Source organism: Rhinatrema bivittatum, chromosome 2, assembly GCF_901001135.1.
Source record: "Rhinatrema bivittatum chromosome 2, aRhiBiv1.1, whole genome shotgun sequence".
NCBI lineage: Eukaryota > Metazoa > Chordata > Amphibia > Gymnophiona > Rhinatrematidae > Rhinatrema > Rhinatrema bivittatum.
This window is the reverse complement of record NC_042616.1, coordinates 308,024,944-308,046,866: the sequence shown is the minus strand read 5'-3', so window position 1 is coordinate 308,046,866 and position 21,923 is coordinate 308,024,944. Positions and strand designations below refer to the sequence as shown.

The window sequence follows — 21,923 nt, the reverse complement described above, 5'->3', positions numbered from 1 at the left end:
TTTTTCTTTCCCTGTACGTACCTGGATCAGTCTAGACTCGTGGGATGTACCAAAGCTTCCCTATCCAGGGTGGGACGGAGTCCCGCTCGGAGAACATTGGCCCTGAAGGAACTGGGCTCTGGGGCCCGGACATCTAGATGGTAATGCCTAACAAACGCGTGCAGAGATTTCCACGTAGCTGCTTGACTAATCTCCTGCGGTGTCACCTGCTGACATTCCACCCACAAAGTCGCCTGCGATCTAGTAGAATGAGCCCAGAGACCGACTGGAATTGAACGGCCCTGAACTAGGTAAGCCGAAGCAATAGCTTCCTTCAGCCAGCCTGCAATGGTGGCCCTTGAAGCTTTCTGACCCTTCCTGGGACCACTCCATAGGACAAACAGATGGTTCGAAAGACGGAAACTGTTCGTGAACTTGAAATAACGTATCAGCACGCGTCTGACATTCAACTGTCTTAACTCCCTAGACTCTAAAGTAGAAAGATCTAGGCCCACCAAGGATGGGAGCTCAGTCTGATTCAAATGAAACGAGGACACTACTTTCGGAAGAAAGGAGGGAACCGTTCATAAAGAAGGTAAGGCCTGTAGCTCCGAAACACGCCGCACTGATACAATAGCCATGAGGAAAACGACCTTCAACTTCAGATCTTTCAAGGTTGACTGCTTCAGTGGCTCGAAAGGTGCATTACAAAGGGCATGGAGAACCAGGTTGAGCTTCCACGAAAGACAGGAGTTCCGAATCGGAGGACGCAGATGTTTAACGCCATGCAGAAAACAAACCACATCCAGATAAGAGACACTAGAATGAGGCCCTGTACCTTTCCCCGAAAACTACCAAGGGCTGCCACTTGAACTCGTAGGGAATTGAAGGCTAGACCTTTTACTAGACCTGCCTGCAGAAAGGCCAGAACATCCGGAATAGTAGCCCTGGACGGCTCCACCTCGTGGTTCAGGCACCAGTCCTCGAAAATACTCCAAACTGATGTAGGCTATGGAGGTAGAAGTTTTACAGGACTGCAAAAGCTTAGTAATCACCTCCTCTGAGTAACCCTTATTTCTCAATCTCCACCTTTCAAAAGCCATGCTGTTAGACAAAAGCAATCTACCTCTGTGAAATAAGCAGGACCTTGCTGCAGACTCTGGGACAGATGAAATCTCAGTGGGCCGTCTACTGCCTGATTAAGGTGGTCTGCAAACCATGGGCACCTCGGCCACTCTGGCATGATGAGTATCACCTTGCCTGAATGAGCCTCGATGTGGCATAGAACCGTGCCGACCAACGGCCACGGCGGAAAGACGTACAACAGAATGTCCTGTGGCAAGGGAAGTACCAGAGCGCCTACACCTTCCGCTCCTGGCTCTCTTCGTCGACAACTGAAAAATCGAGGAGCTTTGGCATTGCGATATGTCACCATCAGGTCCATCGCGGGCCTGGACCATAAGTTGCCCAGGAGACAAAGCCTCGGAGAGTTCTCACTCTCCTCGATCCAACTGGTGGCAGCTGAGAAAAATCAGCCTGCACATTGTCCACTCCAGCAATGTGAGAGGATGCTATCCTGTACAGGTGCTGTTCTGCCCAGCTGATTAAAAGTTGAGCCTCCGTCACCACCTGGCGGCTCCGAATTCCGCCCTGACGATTGATGTAAGCCACAGTTGTCGCATTGTCCGAGAGAATCCGCACTGATCTCCCCTCTACTAAGGGCAGGAGGGCCTGTAGCACCAAACAGCTCTGATCTCCAACCGATTGATCGAGACGACTCCGACCTCGTCCACAGACCTTGCACTGCAGTTTGACAAACCGCTCCCCACCTGGAGAGGCTGGCATTGGTGGTTATCACTATCCAGGAGGGAATTTCCAAGTCCACGCCCCGTCGTAAATTGTCTGGACACAGCCACCAACGAAGACTGGACTGTGCCGAATCAGTCAGTGGGAGGAGAAGATGAAACTGTTCGGAGAGCGGATTCCACCAGGACAGCAAGGCTGACTAGAGAGGACGCATATGCGCAAAGGCCCAGGGCACCAGTTCGAGAGTGGAAGCCATCGAACCAAGGACCTACAAATAATCCCAGACCCTGGGACGAGGCATAGATTGCCTCGTCCCAGGGTGAGATGCGTGGACAATCTTTCCTCGGTAAGGAAAAAAACTTTCCCAAGATAGTGTCGAACCAAGCACCCAAAAACTCCAAGGACTGGGAGGGAACCAGGTGACTTGTCGGGGTTGACCCCCCCCCCCCAATGAGCTCAACATCTGTAGCACCCTCTGCACCGCTGCCCTGCAAAGGTGTTCTGACTTCACGCAAATCAGACAATCATCCAGGTAGGGGTGTAACAAAACCCCCTTTCGCAGGGCCGCTACACCAACCACCATCACCTTGGTGAAGACTCTGGGCGCCGTTGCCAGACTGAACGGTAACTCGCAAAATTGAAAATGATGTCCCAGGACCTTAAACTGCAGATATTTCTGATGATCCGGGCGTATAGGAATGTGCAAGTAAGCTTCTGTCAGATCTAGAGATGCTAGGAATTTCCCTTTGTGTACAGACGCTATCACCGAGCGAAGAGTTTCCATCCGAAAATGAAGCACCTTTAGAGTCCGATTGACTCTCTAAGTCTAGGGATGGGATGGAAGGTGCCCTCCTTCTTGGGCACCACGAAGTAGATGAAGTAGCGCCCTCGCCTGAGCTCTCCTGCGAGTACCGGAACTATGGCGTCTAGGTCCCGTAACTGCCACAGAGTGTCCCGTACTGCCCGGCAATTTTGGTGGTACTGGCATGGGGAAACCATGTACCGCTCGTGGATCGGCCGAGCAAATCTAGCCTTCAGAGTCTGGAAAACAAGGGCTGGTAATTCATCCCTGTGGAAGAAGCGAAGCATGGTTCTGTATGGTTCCAGGCCTGGAGGGATTTCTCCTTCTTCCAGAGAGCCACCATCATCATATCTGAGGTATCCGGGTCCCCATCCAGGAAATTCTTGGTTAGGCAAGGCATGTCTCAAGGTATCTTAACAGGGCTGGGAGGATCCTGTACTTCCGGCAGGGGTTGAACCCGGGTCGCAGCTGGGGCCGATTGTGCCTGAATGAAGGCTTGCAGCCCCTGGAAAAATTCTAGCCAGGAGAAGGTCCCTGGGTCCATGTTAACCCCAGGGGGAGTCTGAGTAGGGGCCCCTGAGGTCCCCCTTGTTGAGATGCCATTTTGGATTTGCATAGATCCGAGGTGCTATTGTATGTAGTAGTTCCGGCCCATCCTTAGACACTGAGGGACCAGGCTTTGGCTGCCCCCCCCCCCCCCCCCCCCCCCCGGGGTTCTTCGCAATGACGACACAGGCAGGACTCCAGTTCAGGCTGTGTGGCTCCGATGTGGCAGGCTGTGCAAAGAGAGTGCCTTCTGGGCTTCCTGAATGCCAGTGCAATTGCCTCTATGTCTAGGCGCACAGGTAATGTGCTTCAATATGCATGCAGTTATGCATGAGTACAATACACGCATGTAGTTTTAAGCGCAGCCGTGCGTATAGTTATATGTGAGGTTGTGCGTGCGTCTAAGTTGAAGGCACACAAGTTGGGCGCACTGACTGACTGGCCTACCCCACGTGTATCGCCGAAGGGAAGATGCCGCAAATGTCCCCCGCGTGCAAGATACTGCCCCTCTCCAAGGTTCTCCACGTGTTTGGACCCCCGCACCAAACCAGGGCCGCTCAACCCGAGCGGTGCTCCCTTTTACCTCGCCGGGTGAAATCGGGATGGTACTCCGGGCCCCAGAGACAGAGACCTTAGTTTAAAGTTTTCCTCTTACCTGGTCTCCGCCCTTACAGATCTCGTGCCGAGACAGTCTTCAGCTGCGGGGAGTGGGGGGGGTTTTACCTTCACCGCCGCGCTCAGATGTGTACCAGCTGCCTTTCAGGTGCTCTAGGGGCTAAGTACATGCTGGGGTTACCTTTGAGGGATATTGAAATCACCTCAGGAATTCTCAATTGGGGTGAAGAACCCTTAGATATCACTGCAGGAGAGCGGGGCTCGTCTTCTTGAGGTAAATTTTGTCTTCTTGCTGTAATTTCCTAACACTGTGCTAGTGTGGGATAGTGTCTGCATCTACTAGGAGATGGAGAGATACTGAAGAGCTGAGGTCATTGCAGGGGTATATCTAGGGTGATGTCAGCTTTGAAGTCTGACTCAGTCTCCCATCTGCTAGCAGAAGAGCACATAACCCACTGGTCCTGAGTCTGGCTACACACTAAGAAATATAACATTACTAATCTAGGGACTGGATCTGACACTTACCAGTTATCCCTGGAAACACAGTCACTCAGGTGAACAATAGCACCATCAACCAGCAGCCAAGGTGTATTAACCTGTACTCAAAGAAAAGGAAACCAGATAAGTAGTAATTTCTCCTCTTAGCATTCAGACAGGTTAATCCACACCAGTAGGACATACCAAAGATACTCATGAACAGGTGGGAGGCTGCCCATGGTCCAAACACTGCATGTGTGAAGGCTGCATCTTCCCGGACTTGAACTTTCAGGCGGTAATGCCTGGAAAAGGTGTGTAAGGAGGACCACATCGCAGCTCAACAAATCGACGGGAGACAAACTAATCTCCACCCATGACACTGCCTGAGCCCTAATGGAATGAGCCCTGACTAGGCAATGGGTGTTCAGCATCCACATATGTGGCCGTGATAAGCTTAATCTAGCAGGGTATTGTAGCCCACAACGACATTTACTACCATTCAGGCCGATACAGTACAGTGTGCTCCGGTGGAGCACACTGTTAACCCACATTTGGACGCGTGTTTGACGCGCTAGCTTTACCCCTTTTTCAGTAAGGGGTAATAGCGCATCGAAAATGCGCGTCCAAACCCCTGAAACTAGTAGCGCCCGCAACATGCAAATGCATGTTGATGGCCCTATTAGTTATTCCCGTGCGATACAGAAAGTAAAATGTGCAGCCAAGCCGCACATTTTACTTTCAGAAATTAACGCCTGCCCAAAGGCTGGCGTTATTTCTGCCAGCGCCGGGGAAGTGCACAGAAAAGCAGTAAAAACTGCTTTTCTGTGCACCCTCCGACTTAATATCATGGCGATATTAAGTCGGAGGCCCCAAAAGTTAAGTAAAAATAAAAAAATAAATAAATAAAAATCGGCCCGTGGGTCGGAAGACGGATGCTCAATTATGCCTGCGTCCGTTTTCCGAACCCGTGGCTGTCAGCGGGTTTGAGAACAGATGCCGGCAAAATTGTCTGCTGTCAAACCCGCTGACAGCCAGTGCTCCTGTCAAAAAGGAGGTGCTAGGGATGCACTAGTGTCCCTAGAGCCTCCTTTTACCGCAGACCCTAATTTGCATAGGCCACCCTCCTGAATCGCACGCCCAGGAGAGTGGCCTGTGTGCGCGCCGGGAAAGCGGGTGCTCGCCAGCTCTCCCGTGCGTTTTTCTGAATCAGCTTGATTGTGTATAAACAGCCAGCCCCATCTTGAGAGGTTTAGAAACATCCCATACCTCAAGATATGCTGCTCAACACCCAAGGACTGTAGAGTATATGTTCCTCCACCTCTCTCTACCTGCCCAGAGTCAGCAGGGATTGATTGATTCTAGTGAAATCCAAGACCACCAGTGGCCAAAAGGATGGAACAGTTTGCATCTGACCGCTCCTGGAGACACTGTTCTCAGCAAGACAGCCCGCAATCCTGAAATTGTATGCGCAGAACATTGCTCAACAACCTCAGAAAGAGGCTATTACAGTGGTTGAAAAGTGGGACCCATCAGAATTCCAGGACAAGATTCCACATAGGCACCAGCAGCCACAAGGGGTACGAAGATGCTTAATCCATTCCAAAGCCATGCCAAAACCAAATGGGCCAACAAGGGTTCACCATTCACGTGACCTCAAACAGGCTACAGCTGCCACCAGTATCTTCATGGAATTAAGGGCCATAACGCATTCTGCAAAAATCTGAAGCCAAAAACATTCTCCAAACCTGAACATAGACTAAGGAAGTAAATAACTTTTGCGCTCGAAGCAAGGTGGAACACACCACAGTGGACTACCCATGCTTCCACACCAAGCCTTCAAAGGCCACATCGTAAGACAAAAATCAACTCTGATCTTCAAGAACAGGCCCCGCCTGGGGTGAAGGATGAACCTACCCAAAGGTCAAGCCCTATGAAAGTCACTCCTCTGTAGAGTCAAACATTTGAAAACCACCAGCACAACGTACAGTGATGAACAAACCTGGCACTTGCTTTTGATCCTCTGGTAAGCAAAGAACCTGGGATTCACCCACTTATTGGCCTTTTATTTTTCTACTCCCAAACCAGAGTGATCCTTAAAAGGCTATTTCATCATAGTAGTCTGAATTGTCTCAGCGCCCATTCAGCCACAGCTGATGTTCAACCCTGCTTTGCTTCCAATATCAGATAAGATCGGGCTTATCCAGGGTGGAGAGGCTGTAGTGCACTGCCGTGAATTCAATCCAGACTCTTCGACAGAGAGCAAGGAAGAGGGATCCATCAAGGCACAGCAAGAGGCCATCTGCAATTCATGGTCCACACTGAGGCCTGTATAAGGATAGCCTCAATTCTACTATCCTGCGCCTCCTTCAAACTGCTCCCCCTTCCACAGGGATAGTCACCTGCTTGGCAACAGCACACACCAGCGCATCCACTTTCAGAAGGTGCAACTGCTCTGTCAGATCCAGCAGGAACCGCATTACCAAGGCAAGATAGCATCTGAAGCGCCCCATTCAAGATCAATTCTTGGATGTCATCCATAATGCTTCATATAAGGAATCTAAACTGAATTCTCATTTGGCTTCAGCACTCTGCACCCCCAGTATCTTCAGTGCAATCCATCTCTATGATGGAAATCAACAATATGCTATACAATTCTAACCCCAGAGGAATTTCCATCCTCCAGTGAGGAAGAGCCGCTTTCACCATCTGTGCCAGCAAGGTCCCTATCAGCATGACCACCAGGAGTAGACACACCAACGCTTACCTGCGACACCAGGTCTGCGGGGATTCGCAGAACTACCACATTGGTGACTGAGCAAAAATCTGCAAGCAGGGCCTAGCCAAATTGCTGCTCAACCCACCAAGCTGTTTCATGGCAGACCTGTGCATAGACAAGCACGTGAATGCTGCACCTGCCTATAACAAAACTAGGGGATGCCAGCCCTGCAGCTACTGAGAAGCTGACCCAGCTGATGATCTAGTTAGTGGAGCCTCAAAACCTCTAATAGATCCCCTCATCATTCTGGGAAGGGCAGGCTCATAAAAAACAACTGGAGAAAACTCTCTCCCTGAGCCTCCACTGTTACAAGCTAGTGGTGGAAGGGGGGTAGGGGGTGGTGAGACACCAAGATGAGATGTCTGAATATGGCAAACAGCACAAAAGTAAACACTCACTAGCAGTACATTCAAAGCGTCTGTGCACCCAGCTGCACAAGCACCCAAGTGAGCGTGGAAAAGGCAGCCAAAAGTTACAGGTGAACACTAGGTCCAAACAGGCACTCACCTGAGCACCCACACCTAGGCACACAATCGGGTGCACAAGTGCAAGCCGATGGACAGTGTTTCGTGGCAGACTTGGGCACAGAAAAAGTACGACCACTGCCTCAGCAAGCCTGAAAGCAGGGCCTAGTCAAAGGTTGCTCAACCCGCTGAGCTGCTACAACTCCCCCAGCTCCCTCGGAGGCGGGAACGGACATCTGAGCAGTGTGTCGTAGCTCGGAGACCAGAAGGGAATGGAAGCTTTTTTTTTTTTTTTTACCACCTTACCTGAACTCAGCTTGACCTGGCCGAGTACATAGACTGTCTCCAGCTGTGGGAGGGAGAGGGCAAAAGCCTCACTGCCACGCTGGGCTTCCTGCACTTGCTAGCCTCAGCTTTTTAACAGCTAAGTACATGCCAGAAAATCAGCTATTAGACTGAGGCACCCACAGATATCACCTCAGGAAAACTTGAGTGAGGGAGGACCATAAGGTATCACCACAGGAGAGTGGGGTGAATCAATTTCCTTCTATGTTTCTCCTTCATTTTCTATATTTTTTTTCTAAGTAATCCCCAGTAGGGAGATGCAGTTCTGCCATCTGCTGGAGATTGAGAATTCTGGCACGTTGATGACGGTGCAGGGAGAAATTATATATACGCATATATGAGATATATACACACACACACCCCGTGACATCAGCTTTGCTCAGTCTCCCTCTGTTGGTAGATGTGCATAACCCACTGCTGTGGATTAATCTGTCAATGTTAAATCATTTCAGCAAGAAACTCAAAAAGTAGTGGAAAAATCACTAGAAAAAAAAGCCCTACACATCTAGTCACAAGAAACAAAACCACTGAAATGGTTGTGAAGAAATGTCTGCAGATATTCAGGCAAACCTAAGCTTTTTTGGACTTAAAGCTTCCACATCAATGTTAAGATACCACCCACTAGTGTGGCTGATCATCCTACTTGTCGATGAGGAACTGAGGCACACAGCAAAGCTGCAGGAGCTGCCCTGCATGTTCAGAGGGGTCTTCAGGACTTTACTGTAAAGCTTTGAAAAAAAAAAGTGTTGATGCTGTTGGATATTGCCCATCTGTTTGAGGTTACCCCTTACTGTTAAGATCAAGCAGAACTAAAACATAAGATAGCAAATGAAGCTCACGTGTCATTTAGAAGCTGCATTTGAAAAATTTTTTATGAACAGAGAATCCTCCAATACAGAACTACAGTTATGATTAACTAGTCTGCATACCCAAGCATTTTCACAAGAGCAGGAATGCCTCCAGATTTAAAGATGGCCAGCAAGCCTTCACGGTGATGGGACAGGTTATGTAGAGTGCCAGCAGTGCAACGAGCAGTCTCAACATCATTTGTGTTTTGCATGGTGCGTACAATCGCAGATACCATCTGAGGAGAGCGCATGATGGCATGGCGAGAAGCTTCCTTCTTAGACAGCTGATGAACCATAACTGCAGCTTTGTTCACCACCACCTGAAAAAGATTGATATGCATCATAAATGGTTATATAATGTTATGAGACTTAGCTGGAGCCTCTGCTTGTGTAAGGTTTGGAAAGGACATATGGGGAAGGGCTAACAAACTCCAGAAGATGGTATGGATACCTAGACTCCAGTATTAAAACTGTCAACCACTCTCTTGGGAGAAAACAAGCACTAAATAAGTTATATGAATATTGGGATTTGAATTATAGTTTCTGGCCCAATGACTGGAGATTCAAAGCCATATATATATATAGAAAGTCCAATCTAAAATAGGTGTTCTGATTTACCAATTCTACAAGAAAGTGGGATACCATTAACCAAGGTCTGCCAGGGAAGAAAACACAAAATGAACTCTACAAGGAGTGGAAGACAAAATATCTGGACAATTGAGAAATTATATTGTTCCATCATATTAAAGAATACCATTAAGTTTTCCTTCCAGTCAACTTGGATTCTTGATAAATGAACTTTCTAAAACTAATAAACTTAGATTTTAGAACACAATTTTGCTAACATTTCGAGAAGCCTGCAGCAATGTGCTTACGTACTTGTTCATTAAATTAAAGCACAGTAGCATCAAGGTCTGGTTAGATTCATCACAAGTGGTTGAACAAGAATAAAAATTCACATGATGCTGCTGTACATCATGAACTAGATCCAATTTAGAACTTGGATTTCTAAAAACTGCCTACCTGGTCCTCATCGTTCAGGAGTTTGGTCAGCTCAGGGATGGCACGAGTTGCTAGTTCTGCATCATCCTGATAATTTATCAAATTGACAACAGCATGTTTCAGCATCTGGGAAGGTTCTGCCAGGCGCTGTACATTGGTAGGATGAGCTGCATCAAACTGTGTGGATGGAATCTGCATGCCCTCATCCAGTGTTTCAGGGAACATAGCAGCACGCACTCGCTGAGCTCTGGTCATTGCAAACTGCCCATCAATGTCTGGGAATAGAAGTCAGTCTTCAAATTCAACATGCTTAACACACACTCAAAAAGTCTAGTAAGCTAAGAACACAGATATGATACCCTGATCATTGCCCACTGCTACAGTCCAATATTTAGAACCACCTTTTCCAGCAGTGCACAGTTCAAGTGCAGAATGTTTTCCCTTACCTGCTACTTGTTCCTGGGAGAAAGACTGTGAAAACCCTTGTTCCCACTCATATATAGCCTGAGCAGTGTCCACATCTTCCTCCTCAGGATTACCCTTACCACTCAGAGAGGGGGCTGTAGTTGTGGCACCAGAATGAATACCAGAGTCCAAATAAGACTGCTGCTGCCAGTGACTGACTGCTGCTTTTCGATCTGGCTCCATTGCCATATCCAATTCCATCAAATCAGCTACAAGAAATAAGGAAAATTTGAGTAAATTAGAAGACATGTTAAATTATTTTCCTGTGACATGTGCCTGGGAGAGTAGTTATAACTTGTTTTAATCTGATGCACAGAACATGCAAGTATGTCTTCATGTAAACAAAACATTCAGGAGGCTCTCATCCTCACTACATATTTTCATTTTCTTTGCATTTCAATGACAAGCAGGCTACTCGCTGCTGCCACCACATCCCAGGAGACAGAATTCTTTGGCAAGGTGAGGCTAAGGCAAGACTGATAGTTCCAGAACGACTGAATAAAGGAAAGTCGGACCTATCAGATCACCAGTCAGAGGTCATCTTCATTTACAGTACTGGCAATTTAAACCACATACCTTGGGATGCCATGTTTCACCTAGTGTCCCCAGAACTGGAACTTGCTGTGTTTTAAGGACCTACAAAGAAAATAGGTTCATTAAAAATAATCTGCCCAAGTATTCCAATTTTAGTTACCAAGCTAAACAAAAATCTATGCAAATACCAGACTCATCATTCAGCAATTCTCAGTAGAATAACCTAAAAATCCAGAATTTAATATAAAACTTGTTAAACTTGAAGAAAATAAGCACTTCACAATTCTAAAGTACTGATTTTCAAAAGTTGCTGCACCTGCCACTAAACATGTTACACAACCCAGTATTACACATAGTAACTGGTCTAAGCAGAGAAGAGGACTAGGTCTCCACTTGACCAATACAGGTTTTCCACTTGCCAGTTCTAAGTACAGGTATGTTGCTGTAACATTTGCCCATCTTACATTAGACACCAAAAGCATAAAATACTTGAAAGTTTGAAAAACAGCTTTTTAAAAAAAATTGGGAGGCTCTACTAGCAAAATTAAGGGGTTCCTGAAATCACTGTATTAATCTTTGTTTTGACTCAGGTTTATCACATTTAAAATATTAAACCTCAATGGCAGATTTGGAAAGGTTGGCTATAAATTCAAACGTTATGTTGTAAGTAGCTTACAACATTTTTCTAGTTTGGAATACAATAAGTCCCATCCCCAAAGAGCTTGCATTTTTAAGGGGTAACCTAAGGTAAATGGGAGAGAGTGGCTTGCCCAAAGTCACAAGTGCTAGTGAGATCTGACCCCTTGTTTGCCTGGTTCTCAGCACACTGCTTTAACCACTAGGGCAAAAATTTGAATCCCTACAATCATACCACAAAACTGAGACCCATTTAAAAAGTTTAATTCCTGATACAGGGTAAATGGATCCATGTTTTTGCTAATTTATGATTTTACACACAGAGCACTGCATTTTAGGCTCCTGTAGTTACTATAATTACAGCAACACTATACAAACATTTATGGAACTAGATGTCACTACCACTAACTCCCTAATATGGGTATTAATTTGCTAAGAACAAACATTTTTGCTAACCTTTCTGTATCAGGTTCTCCCTCCAAAAATTTCTTACATTTTATTAATTACTGTCTGTCCTTAACTGTTTCTCCGTTCTCATTCCATAACCTCAGCACATCTGTATCCATTACTTAGTCATCTCATTTCTAACATGCTTCCTGCTTCTTTCCAATCTCGTCCTACAATTTGTACCCTTTCCCTTCTTCCCACCCTCCACATTTTGCTCTGACATTCATGGTAAAACCTTACTCATCTGCTTTACAAGTTTTCACCACTGAAATGTTCTCTATTCAGATCCATAGCAACTGTTGTGTCAAACAAGTGATGCACCATTACTTAAAATCAGACAACATGGATTAAAATTAGTTTTTGAAGGAGATAAAGAAATTCAGTTTTATCTGCCAGATAAATTTGGTGGAATAAGTAAGAACTACTGAAGAGTTACTAAAACTTAACAGAACCATTATTCCAGTTTGTTTTTTTGTTTATACTGAAAGCATGAAATTATCAATGCTATGACCTTTTGACCAATATGAAAGATAATGCTAGATGAAAAGTCAGTCTGAAATTAAAACAGTATTTCAAATAGGATATTCAGCACAAATGTTGAGATTACTACCTGATAATCTCCTTTTCCTTAGTGTAGACAGATGGACTCAGAACAAATGGGATAGTATCCGCGTGCTAGCAATTGGAGACAGATCTGACGTCAGCACGGGGGTGTATATATCCCCACAGGAAGCGTAGCTATTCAGTAATCTTCCTTGCAAAAGCTGTTATAGATGTGCGTACGGACGCTCAGTGAAAAAGTGAAACAGGATTCCCCTGACCGATTGATAGTAGCTGGAGACCGCCAGCATTCCCAACCAGAAGGCGTGGACACCTGGTAGAGTGTACACTCTTATGGAAACAGATGACATGGCTTACCTTGAATCGGTGATACCCATGTACACAGGCAGCTGGGCGGGATGCTGAGTCCATCTGTCTACACTAAGGAAAAGGAGATTATCAGGTAGTAATCTCAACATTTCCTGGCGTGTAGCCAGATGGACTCAGAACAAATGGGATGTACAAAAGCTTTACTCCCAGCCTGGGCGGGAGGCTGCCTGAGGCCCATGCAGTACCGCCCTCGCAAATGCTGAGTCCTCCCTGGCCTGGACATCCAGACGGTAGAACCTGGAGAAGGTATAGAGGGAGAACCATGTCGCCGCTTTACAGATTTCCGCAGGCGATAGCATCCTGGATTCTGCCCAAGATGCTGCTTGTGCTCTGGTAGAATGAGCCTTGACTTGTAAAGGCGGAGACTTCCCAGCCTCTACGTATGCTGCTCTGACAACTTCTTTAATCCAGCGGGCGATGGTGGGCCACGAGGCAGCTTCACCTTGCTTCTTCCCGCTGTACAGGACAAACAGATGGTCCGTCTTTCGTAGGTCTTGTGTAAGTTCCAAATATCTGGGCAGCAATCTGCCAATGTCGAGATGGCGTAATAAACGCCCTTCTTCAGATTTCTTCAGACCCGCCGTGGTAGGCAAGGATATGGTTTGATTAAGATGAAACTGAAACCACCTTAGGTAGAAAGGAGGGAACCGTACGAAGATGGATAGCCTCTGGAGTGATTCTGAGAAAGGGATCACGGCAGGACAATGCTTGTAGCTCTGAGATGCGGCGGGCTGAACATACAGCCAGCAAGAACACCATCTTCAAGGTTAGAGAACAAAGAGACAGGCCCCGAAGGGGTCTGAAGGTGGATCCCGCGAGGAAATCCAAAACAAGGTTGAGGTTCCACAAAGGCACAGGCCACTTCAGTGGCGGACGAATATGCTTGACTCCTTGCAGGAAACGAGAAACATCTGGGTGCTTGGCGATGGTCTTGCCATCCCTCCTGGGACCATAGCAAGACAGCGCAGCCACCTGAACCTTGATGGAGCTGAGGGAGAGACCCTTCTGAAGTCCATCCTGCAGGAAATCCAACACAATAGGGATTGTGGTTGCATGTGGATTGGTGCCGTGAGTGTCGCACCATGCTTCAAATACTCTCCAGATCCGGATGTATTGAGGGATGTGGAAAACTTGCGAGCTCGGAGGAGGGTATCAATCACGGGCTCCGAGTAACCCCTCTTTAATCTAGCCCTCTCAAGGGCCATACCGTAAGAGAGAATTGAGCCGGATCCTCGTGAAGAATGGGACCTTGATGTAGAAGGTCCCGGAGAGGAGGCAGGGGAAGAGGCTCCCCTGCCAGTAGTCTTCTCATGTCCGCGTACCAGGGTCTTCTTGGCCAGTCTGGCGCCACTAGAAGAACTAGGCCCCGGTGTCTCTGAATCTTGCAGATGACAGCGCCTAGCAGAGGCACGGAGGAAAGGCGTACAGTAGAGTCCCTGGAGGCCATGGCTGAACCAGGGCATCGATTCCGTGTGAGAACGGGTCGCGCTTGTGGCTGAAGTATCTGGGTACTTGAGCGTTGGACTTGTCCGCCAGTAAATCCATGTCCGGAATCCCCCAATGATCCACAATCATCTGGAAGGCCGTGGGTGAGAGCTGCCACTCTCCCGGATTTAGGCTTTCTCTGCTGAGGAAGTCTGCTGTGGTATTGTCCTTCTCGGCAATGTGGACGGCGGAGATGTCCTGAAGATTCACCTCTGCCCAAGTCATCAGAGGGGCGATCTCCCGAGATACCTGTCGGCTTCTGGTTCCGCCCTGACGGTTGATGTATGCCACCGTGGTGGCGTTGTCGGACATCACTCTGACTGCTCTGTTCTTCAGTCTGGGAGCAAATCGAAGGCATGCCAATCGGACTGCCCGGGCCTCTAGACGGTTGATGTTCCACGCTGACTCTTCTCTGTGGTGACGTTGCCAACCCGAAGGGCAGAGCCCGAAACTGGAAGTGGCGGCCGAGAACCTTGAAGCGTAGGTAGCGCTGATGATCCGGATGGATCGGGATATGCAGGTATGCCTCTGACAGGTCTAATGCCGTGAGGAATTCTCCTGGCTGTACCGCGGTCTTGACGGAGCGTAGAGTTTCCATGCGAAATCTCGGTACCTGTAAGTATTGATTGACTGACTTTAGGTCCAGGACAGGCCGAAAGGTACCCCCTTTCTTGGGTACCATGAAATAAATGGAATAATGTCCAGAATTCACTTCCCAGGCAGGTACTGGGATGATGGCCCTTAAGGACAGGAGCCTCGCCAGTGTAGCTTCCAATGCTGCCTTCTTGTGTATGGGACATGAAGATTCCACAAACTTGTCCGGAGGGAGATGATGAAAGTCCAGATAATATCCCTCCCGGATAACGGCGAGGACCCACTGGCGCGATGTAATCTCGACCCATCTGGGGTAGAAGAGGGTTAACCTGCCCCCTATGGCTCCGTCCCCAGACAAATCGGCTCCAGAGCTGCCTCCTGGCAGCTACGGAGGATGAAATCCCTTTAGCTGTTGTCCGGACCAGGTCAGATGCTGCATCTGTAAGGAACGAAAGAGCGGATTCCATGTCCGCCGCTGGAGCGTTGTTTCCAACCTGTGACAAACAGGCACGCGTCACCACCGTGCAGCAGGTGGCGATCCGCAAAGATAAAGCTGCCACCTCAAAGGCCTGTCTCAGAATGGCATCCAGTCGCCGGTCATGAGGCTCCCTGAGGGCCGTCCCCCCTTCAACTGGAATGGTAGTGCGCTTGACCACAGCGCTAATCAAGGCGTCCACCTGAGGGCACGCCAGCAGGTCCTGGATAGCCGATGCCAATGGGTACATGCTCTTCAGAGCCCGACCCCCTTTGAAGGCAGCCGCTGGTGCCGCCCATTCTAAATCAATCAGTTGTTGCGCCGCTTGTAAGAATGGAAAATGGCGGGCTGTAGGACGAAGACCTTCCAGCAGGGGGTTCTGCGCAGAGGGCACCGAAGCGCTGGGACCTGTAATATCCAATTCTGCCAGACACTGAGACACCAGGTCGGAGAGATCCTCTTTAGGGAAGAACAGCCTCATGGTTCTATATGGCTCAGTCCCTGGAGGAAGGTCCCCCTCGTCCGGGAATTCGGACTCGTGAGGGTCCAGGAACCGGTCCGCAGGAGCCGCCACCGCAGCAGGCGCAGCAGCCACCGCAGGAACAGCAGGAACCGCAGGGCCTGGACGGGAAGCCGTTTGCATCTGTACGAAGGCATGAATCCCCTTAAAGAGATCCACCCAGGAAATTGAAGCAGCCTCTAATCGCCGGGGTACAAGCTCCCCCGGGATTCCAGACTGGTCGAGACTGCCCCCTAACTCCGGGGTAGCCCCTGGGGAACTGTCCACAAATCGTGGCTGAGACCGGTCCTGGCCCGAGGGTCGCACGATCCCCTCACATTGGGCACAGAGAATCTGGCTCATCACTGCGCGTGGCCCGAAGGTGGCATGCAGAGCAGAGGCCAAGGGCTGCAATGCCTGAAGCAGGCAGCGCCGCTGAAGACTCTGCAGTGTTCTGATCCATTGAACAATATGCGCTTAATACAACAGGCGCTCAATAATATGCGGCAGCAATAGGCGCTTAATACAACAGGCACTCAATAATAATATGCGGCAGCCAGAGGCGCTTAATACAACAGGCGCTCAATAATAACATGCGGCAGCAATAGGCGCTCAACACAACAGGCGCTCAAGAATAATATGCGGCAGCAATAGGCGCTTAATACAGCAGGCGCACAGCAACAATATGCGGCAGCAATAGGTGCTTAATACAACCGGCGCTCAACTTGTGCACAGCAATAGGCGGCCAAGAAACCAGCTCAATGGCATGCAATAAGCACTCAGCAATATGCAGGTAGCAATATACACTCAATGGCCTTCAATAGGCTTTCAGCAAGAAGCAGTCAGCAATATACGCTCAATTTACATTCAATAGGCTGTCAGCAAGCAGCGGTCAGCAATATACGCTCAATTTGCAGTCAATAGGCTTTCAGCAATAAGCTGTCAGCAATATACGCTCAATTGGCATCCAATAAGGTTTCAGTAATAAGCGGTCAGCAATATACGCTCAATTTGTATTCGATAGGCTTTCAGCAATAAGCGGTTAGTCAAACGCTCAATTTGCATTCAATAAGCTTTCAGCAATAAGCGTTCAGCAATATACGCACAATTTACATTCAATAGGCTGTCAGGAAGCAGCGGTCAGTAATATACGCTCAATTGGCATCCAATAAGGTTTCAGTAATAAGCGTTCAGCAATATACGCACAATTTACATTCAATAGGCTTTCAGCAATAAGCGGTCAGCTATATACGCTCAAATTGCATTCAACAGGCTCTCAGCAATATGCGGCTAGCGATATATGCTCAGTGGCATTCAATAGGCGCTCAGCAATTCACCAAAACAAAGCCATATACGCCCAAGGAGGAAGAAAGCCGCGCCTATTATGGGCGCGGAGTACCTGAGCAAGGCCCCACAATGGCGTCCTCCACGGCGTGCCACGCCACCGATCCTCTGCGCTTCGGAGACCCGTCGGAAGAGATGTACTCCTTACCAGCTTCGGCGCTTCCCGGCTGCGGGGGAAGGGACCACCTCACCGCCGCAATTGAGGATATGTACCCGCTACCTCGTCCACGCTGGGACAGAGGGCCTCGTATGCCTCACCCGAACTCGCCCGGGGGCTGTGTCACTGCCGCGCGTCGGCAGGACCGAGGACTTCCACCGCCGGGGGAGCACGGCAATCACCCCGGGAGCTCAACTGGGGGAGGAACCCTTGGGTATCTACCGCAGGAGCGCGGGGCTCTAAAGTCGAATAGACAGGAAACACAAAGTAGAATCTAGAACGATAAGCATTTTCAAAATCTCATTAGCTGAATTAGAAATCAATACTACCAATTTCAAAAAAAAAGGAAACCTTAAAATCTGCGCAGGCATGAAAAATTCTAAGGTACAAAGTCACCTGAAAATTGGTACATTGTGCCTCCTGCTGGCAGAAAAGTTGCTTCCACTGGCACCAAAGAGGCTAAAAATGAAACCAAGCAAACCCCAACCTTCCTCCCATACTGAACCACAGGGGCGATTCTATAATGAGGCAGGGTGAGGCATCCACTTCAGGCAGCAAAAAAAAAAAAAAAAAAAAAAAAAAAAAGAGTGACCCTCAGAACAACGCTGTGACATCTGCCTCACCCTGCCTGTCCCTGCTACCTCAGCTCAGGCCGGAGACAGCTGAAGAACAGAGATTGCGCATGGGCAAGAGGCAGCTTGCTTCTGTGCACGCGTGTGAGAGATTGCAAGCATGGGCTGGGGGAGGGAGGCTGAGAAAATGCCTGAGGGTGCGGGGGGGGGGGGGGGGGGGGCGCGTGTGAAAGCATGCCTGAGGGTGCTTTTGTGTGGGTGCCACAGAGAGGGAGCTTATGGGGGCACGGGGAGGGGACAGCATTGCATCCTTCACATCAGACAGCAGATTACCTTGAACTGGCCCCCAACTGAACGAACAATGAAAAAAAATCTGAAATATAGCCAAAGTCCTTCAAGTAAACAAATTTAGCACAAAAATGTGGTATGGACAAATCATTTTTGCCCATTTAAGTAATTTATATTTGATGTCTTTTGTTGGATTTTTTTTTTTTTACACTGCAATCCACTTTGGGTTTTCTGATGACAAAGCAGACAAAAGTTGAATAAATGAAAAGCCTTGTCAATTAACATTTTTACCTGGTATCCTGTTTTCTAAATATGTCTTCTCGATCTAGCATATCCAGGGAGGGAAAGGGGAGTGTGCCTTGAAATTATCCCTTGCCAGTCCCTGAAGCCAACACCCTAAACATGGTAATATACATTCAATCTTGCAATACTATTTGGAAATAAAATGCAGATTAATCTAATACAAAAGTGTTCTGTAGGGACAGGTAAACAGCCGACAGGACAAGGAGGATTAACAAACAGCAATACATCCAGAAGATTGTGCTCTTATTCCAGCGCAGTTTGAGAGAAGAAAGGAAATAAACTTCTGAAGCAGTTGGGTCTCTGCAAGCCGAGGGCCGTGAGTTTGATTCCCACTTATGGAGGGAGGTTGAAATTTTGAATAAAAACCAAAACTAGGGAACCCCTAAAACTTGCTTTTATCAAGAACTAGAAACATTTAACTCATCTGCTCATGAAATGTAAAAACCAGCATTTCTATGTATACTCATTTCTCTCCTGTCATTAATAAAATGGCAATTTCTAAAATGGTCATTCAGGCAGAATTCTGAAATGCATTTCCCTCCTCCAATAGTAAGCAAACAACAAGCAAAGGATGCCAAAGAGCGTCTTTTTCAAACTTTAATCAAGGAGACGTGAAAGCTCAAATAAAATTGCCCGACTCTGGCCGAGTTTCGCCACATACGGTGGCTGCCTCAGGGGCTTAATGATCAAAGAATAATGTTCAGATGATGGTCCAAATAACATCACCAATGTATATTCATATCTCGTATCTGCACCAACAGTATTCGTCTCCTCTCAGTGAAATGTGTAATGTAATCTTTGATCATTAAGCCCCTGAGGCAGCCACCGTATGTGGCGAAACTCTGCCAGAGTCGGGCAATTTTATTTGAGCTTTCACGTCTCCTTGATTAAAGTTTGAAAAAGACGCTCTTTGGCATCCTTTGCTTGTTGTTTGCCTACGGTTTCACTGGATCGCCTACCCTGCTGTTTTTTGGGTCCTCCTCCAATAGTGTCATCTTTCAGCAGTTTCAATATTTGGAAGGCCATCACAATACTATGAGTATTACTTTTTATTTGGAATACAGACATTCACTGTTCAGTCAACAAGTCTGGAAAGCTTCTCTCTTTCAGCAGCATTTCAAGTACCCCTTTCCCAGATATACAATTGTGACTATAGAGTGGCATTCCATCCACCAGTAAGCCAGGTTAAATGAACTGCTGCCAAAAAGAGGCAGATATAGTATGCTGAGCATTAAACCCATGCATTGAAATTCAGCAGAGTTTAAAAAACATTTTTAACTCCGATGTAGTAAGCTAATACTATACCAATGCTAAAAGTGTAAAGAAAATGCTTAGCATGCATATAACCCATATTTTCGGAGCATAAAATGTGCTTGTAAACCAAGTACTCTATTGAGCGCATTACATTAACACCAAAACGTTATTCCATTGATATTGGCAATGTTAAAGATCCTGCTGCAATTCAATCATAGCATACATTCTTAAGTAAGGCCATTTTTAAATAAATTTGATTCTTTCAAGAACTCGTTCCTGAATCAACCTCACAGTACCACTTTATAAGGAATTTCTAACCGAGTGCTCATTTCACAAGTTAGGAACTACAGAAACATACCAGTCAATGCTGCAAATTAGCTACACATTCTTACCAGTGCTTTAAAGTAGACAAGCACTATTCTAAATTTCAGAGATTTATATAAGTAGTAATAGCCTGAATCAAACCATATTACTACAAGATTATCTTTGAAAAGTCTAACAAGCTTCCCTACATTTCTATTGGTTTCAGGCTTGCTATGCTCAGAAACTTGCCACACATTACCTCTCATGAAGTGGGATCACCGATTTATGTAATGTATAGCAATCAGCAATGGAATGTATGGCCAATCATATTTTTTTTTAAAGAAAGAATTCAGTGGAAGTGTGTTAAATACCAGGGAGTTATCGTAAGTGTCTCTTCTTTGACCCTTCCCAACTTAATGTTTTTCTTAATAGATGCAGACAGGATACTGCACCCTCAGCAACTAGTCAATTTCCATGGCTTTGGGTGCTGAAACATTTGACTGATTTCTTAGTTGTATTCTATTTCTTCTCTTACTATATGTATTGGATTCCCCAATTTTTGGGGTCTGAACAAGTACTTGAGATTTTTTTTATTTTCTCAAATGTTCTCTTTATTGTATATTTTGAGCTCTTTGTACTATTTCCAATCAAGTTTGACTTAATTCTCACATGTATAGAGTAAAAAAAAAAAATTCAGGCTCTCGTAACATGGCTACCCCACCACAGCCTCAGAAGAACATAGGTTAAAATTCAGATATGATCAATTAGCTGTAAAACTCAAGACAGTGAGAATTAAAATGCTGAATGTTGATTAAATACTATGCAGCACAGATTTCTCTGCTGCAGACATTTAAATTAGATTCCTAGCCAATACTAGTACACTTTTATATAGTTGTACATCACCTTGGACATTAACAGTAAGGCGATTAATAAATGTAATAAATACTAAGTACTACCTAATGCAACCACTAAACTTAAAACTAAGTTAGCTATTTTACTGTAGCTTCTTTTTAAATACTAGTAGAAACCACCACAGGTAATGTGTCAGTCAAGTGGAAAAAATAGCATACTATTTTGTTTAAGGATAATTTTGGATAAATAATTCTGAATCAAAGTTACATGGCTCTGGGACTTCATGTCCATATCCAGAAAGAACAGTTTTAGAAACTTTATACAAAAACTTTAAGGAAAGTTAAATCTGTTTGGCCTTGAGCACATTGCATATAGTGAAAAATTTGACAGTCATGTTCCTTCCATTACCTCCATGGGGTGACCTGGTTCACCTGTATTCATAATAGGGGTAACAGCTGAAAAATCTACACATTTTTGGTCAAAAGGAATTAAATAACTGCTTTAACAAGACAATTTAGTTTTAGTGCCACAAATATTTAACTAGCTCTATGACTTTTCTAATATACATCATGACAAAGCCTTCTTCCCTAACCATTCTGAAACACTTAACATTTGTTTAATGCAGCCACTATGTTATTCAATTTAGCAATAGCAGCATAATCCAACTCCTTCTGGAGTCACTATAAACTTTAATCAATCTTTTCTCCAATTGCATTTCCCCACATATTGATTTAAACTCCATGAAAACTGAAATCTGTAACTAGCCAAATTCAATCATTGCCCACTATGGTGACTTTCCTCACAAAAATATAGAACAGGAAGCAGTTTCTGAAGCAAGTCACTGAAGGCCATAAGTAGTTAATAAAGTTACATTACCATAATCAGAATGTTGCATTGCCTGCAGTTCAATTTTTTGCATTGTTTTCCTATATTCCAACACTGTCACAGCTATTCTTATCCTTTTAAAGCTAAGGTTTGGGGGTATAGTTATTTTTAAACTAGCAGTGATTTTACAAGAATGCCCTTTCAGGGAGAGGGGAAAAAGGGAAAAAATGTCCTGCTTTAAAGCTTCTATAGCAGGGCTTCCCAAACGTTTGGCCAATGTGACCCCATTTTAGTACTTGA

At 46.4% G+C, this 21,923-nt stretch overlaps 1 protein-coding gene across 4 annotated transcripts in view; it reads right to left on the bottom strand.

The window, feature by feature from the left end:
• Positions 1-21,923, bottom strand: part of CTNNB1 (catenin beta 1) — a 116,553-nt gene that overhangs the window by 48,195 nt on the left and 46,435 nt on the right. For all 4 annotated transcript variants that reach the window (XM_029589700.1, XM_029589701.1, XM_029589698.1 and 1 more), the window contains exons 2-5: positions 10,702-10,761; positions 10,107-10,334; positions 9,682-9,935; positions 8,740-8,978 (exon numbers count right to left, since the gene is read on the bottom strand). In XM_029589700.1, the coding sequence (XP_029445560.1) occupies positions 8,740-8,978; positions 9,682-9,935; positions 10,107-10,334; positions 10,702-10,714 (734 nt within the window). In that variant the 5' untranslated portion in view covers positions 10,715-10,761. The remainder of the gene's footprint in view (positions 1-8,739; positions 8,979-9,681; positions 9,936-10,106; positions 10,335-10,701; positions 10,762-21,923) is intronic.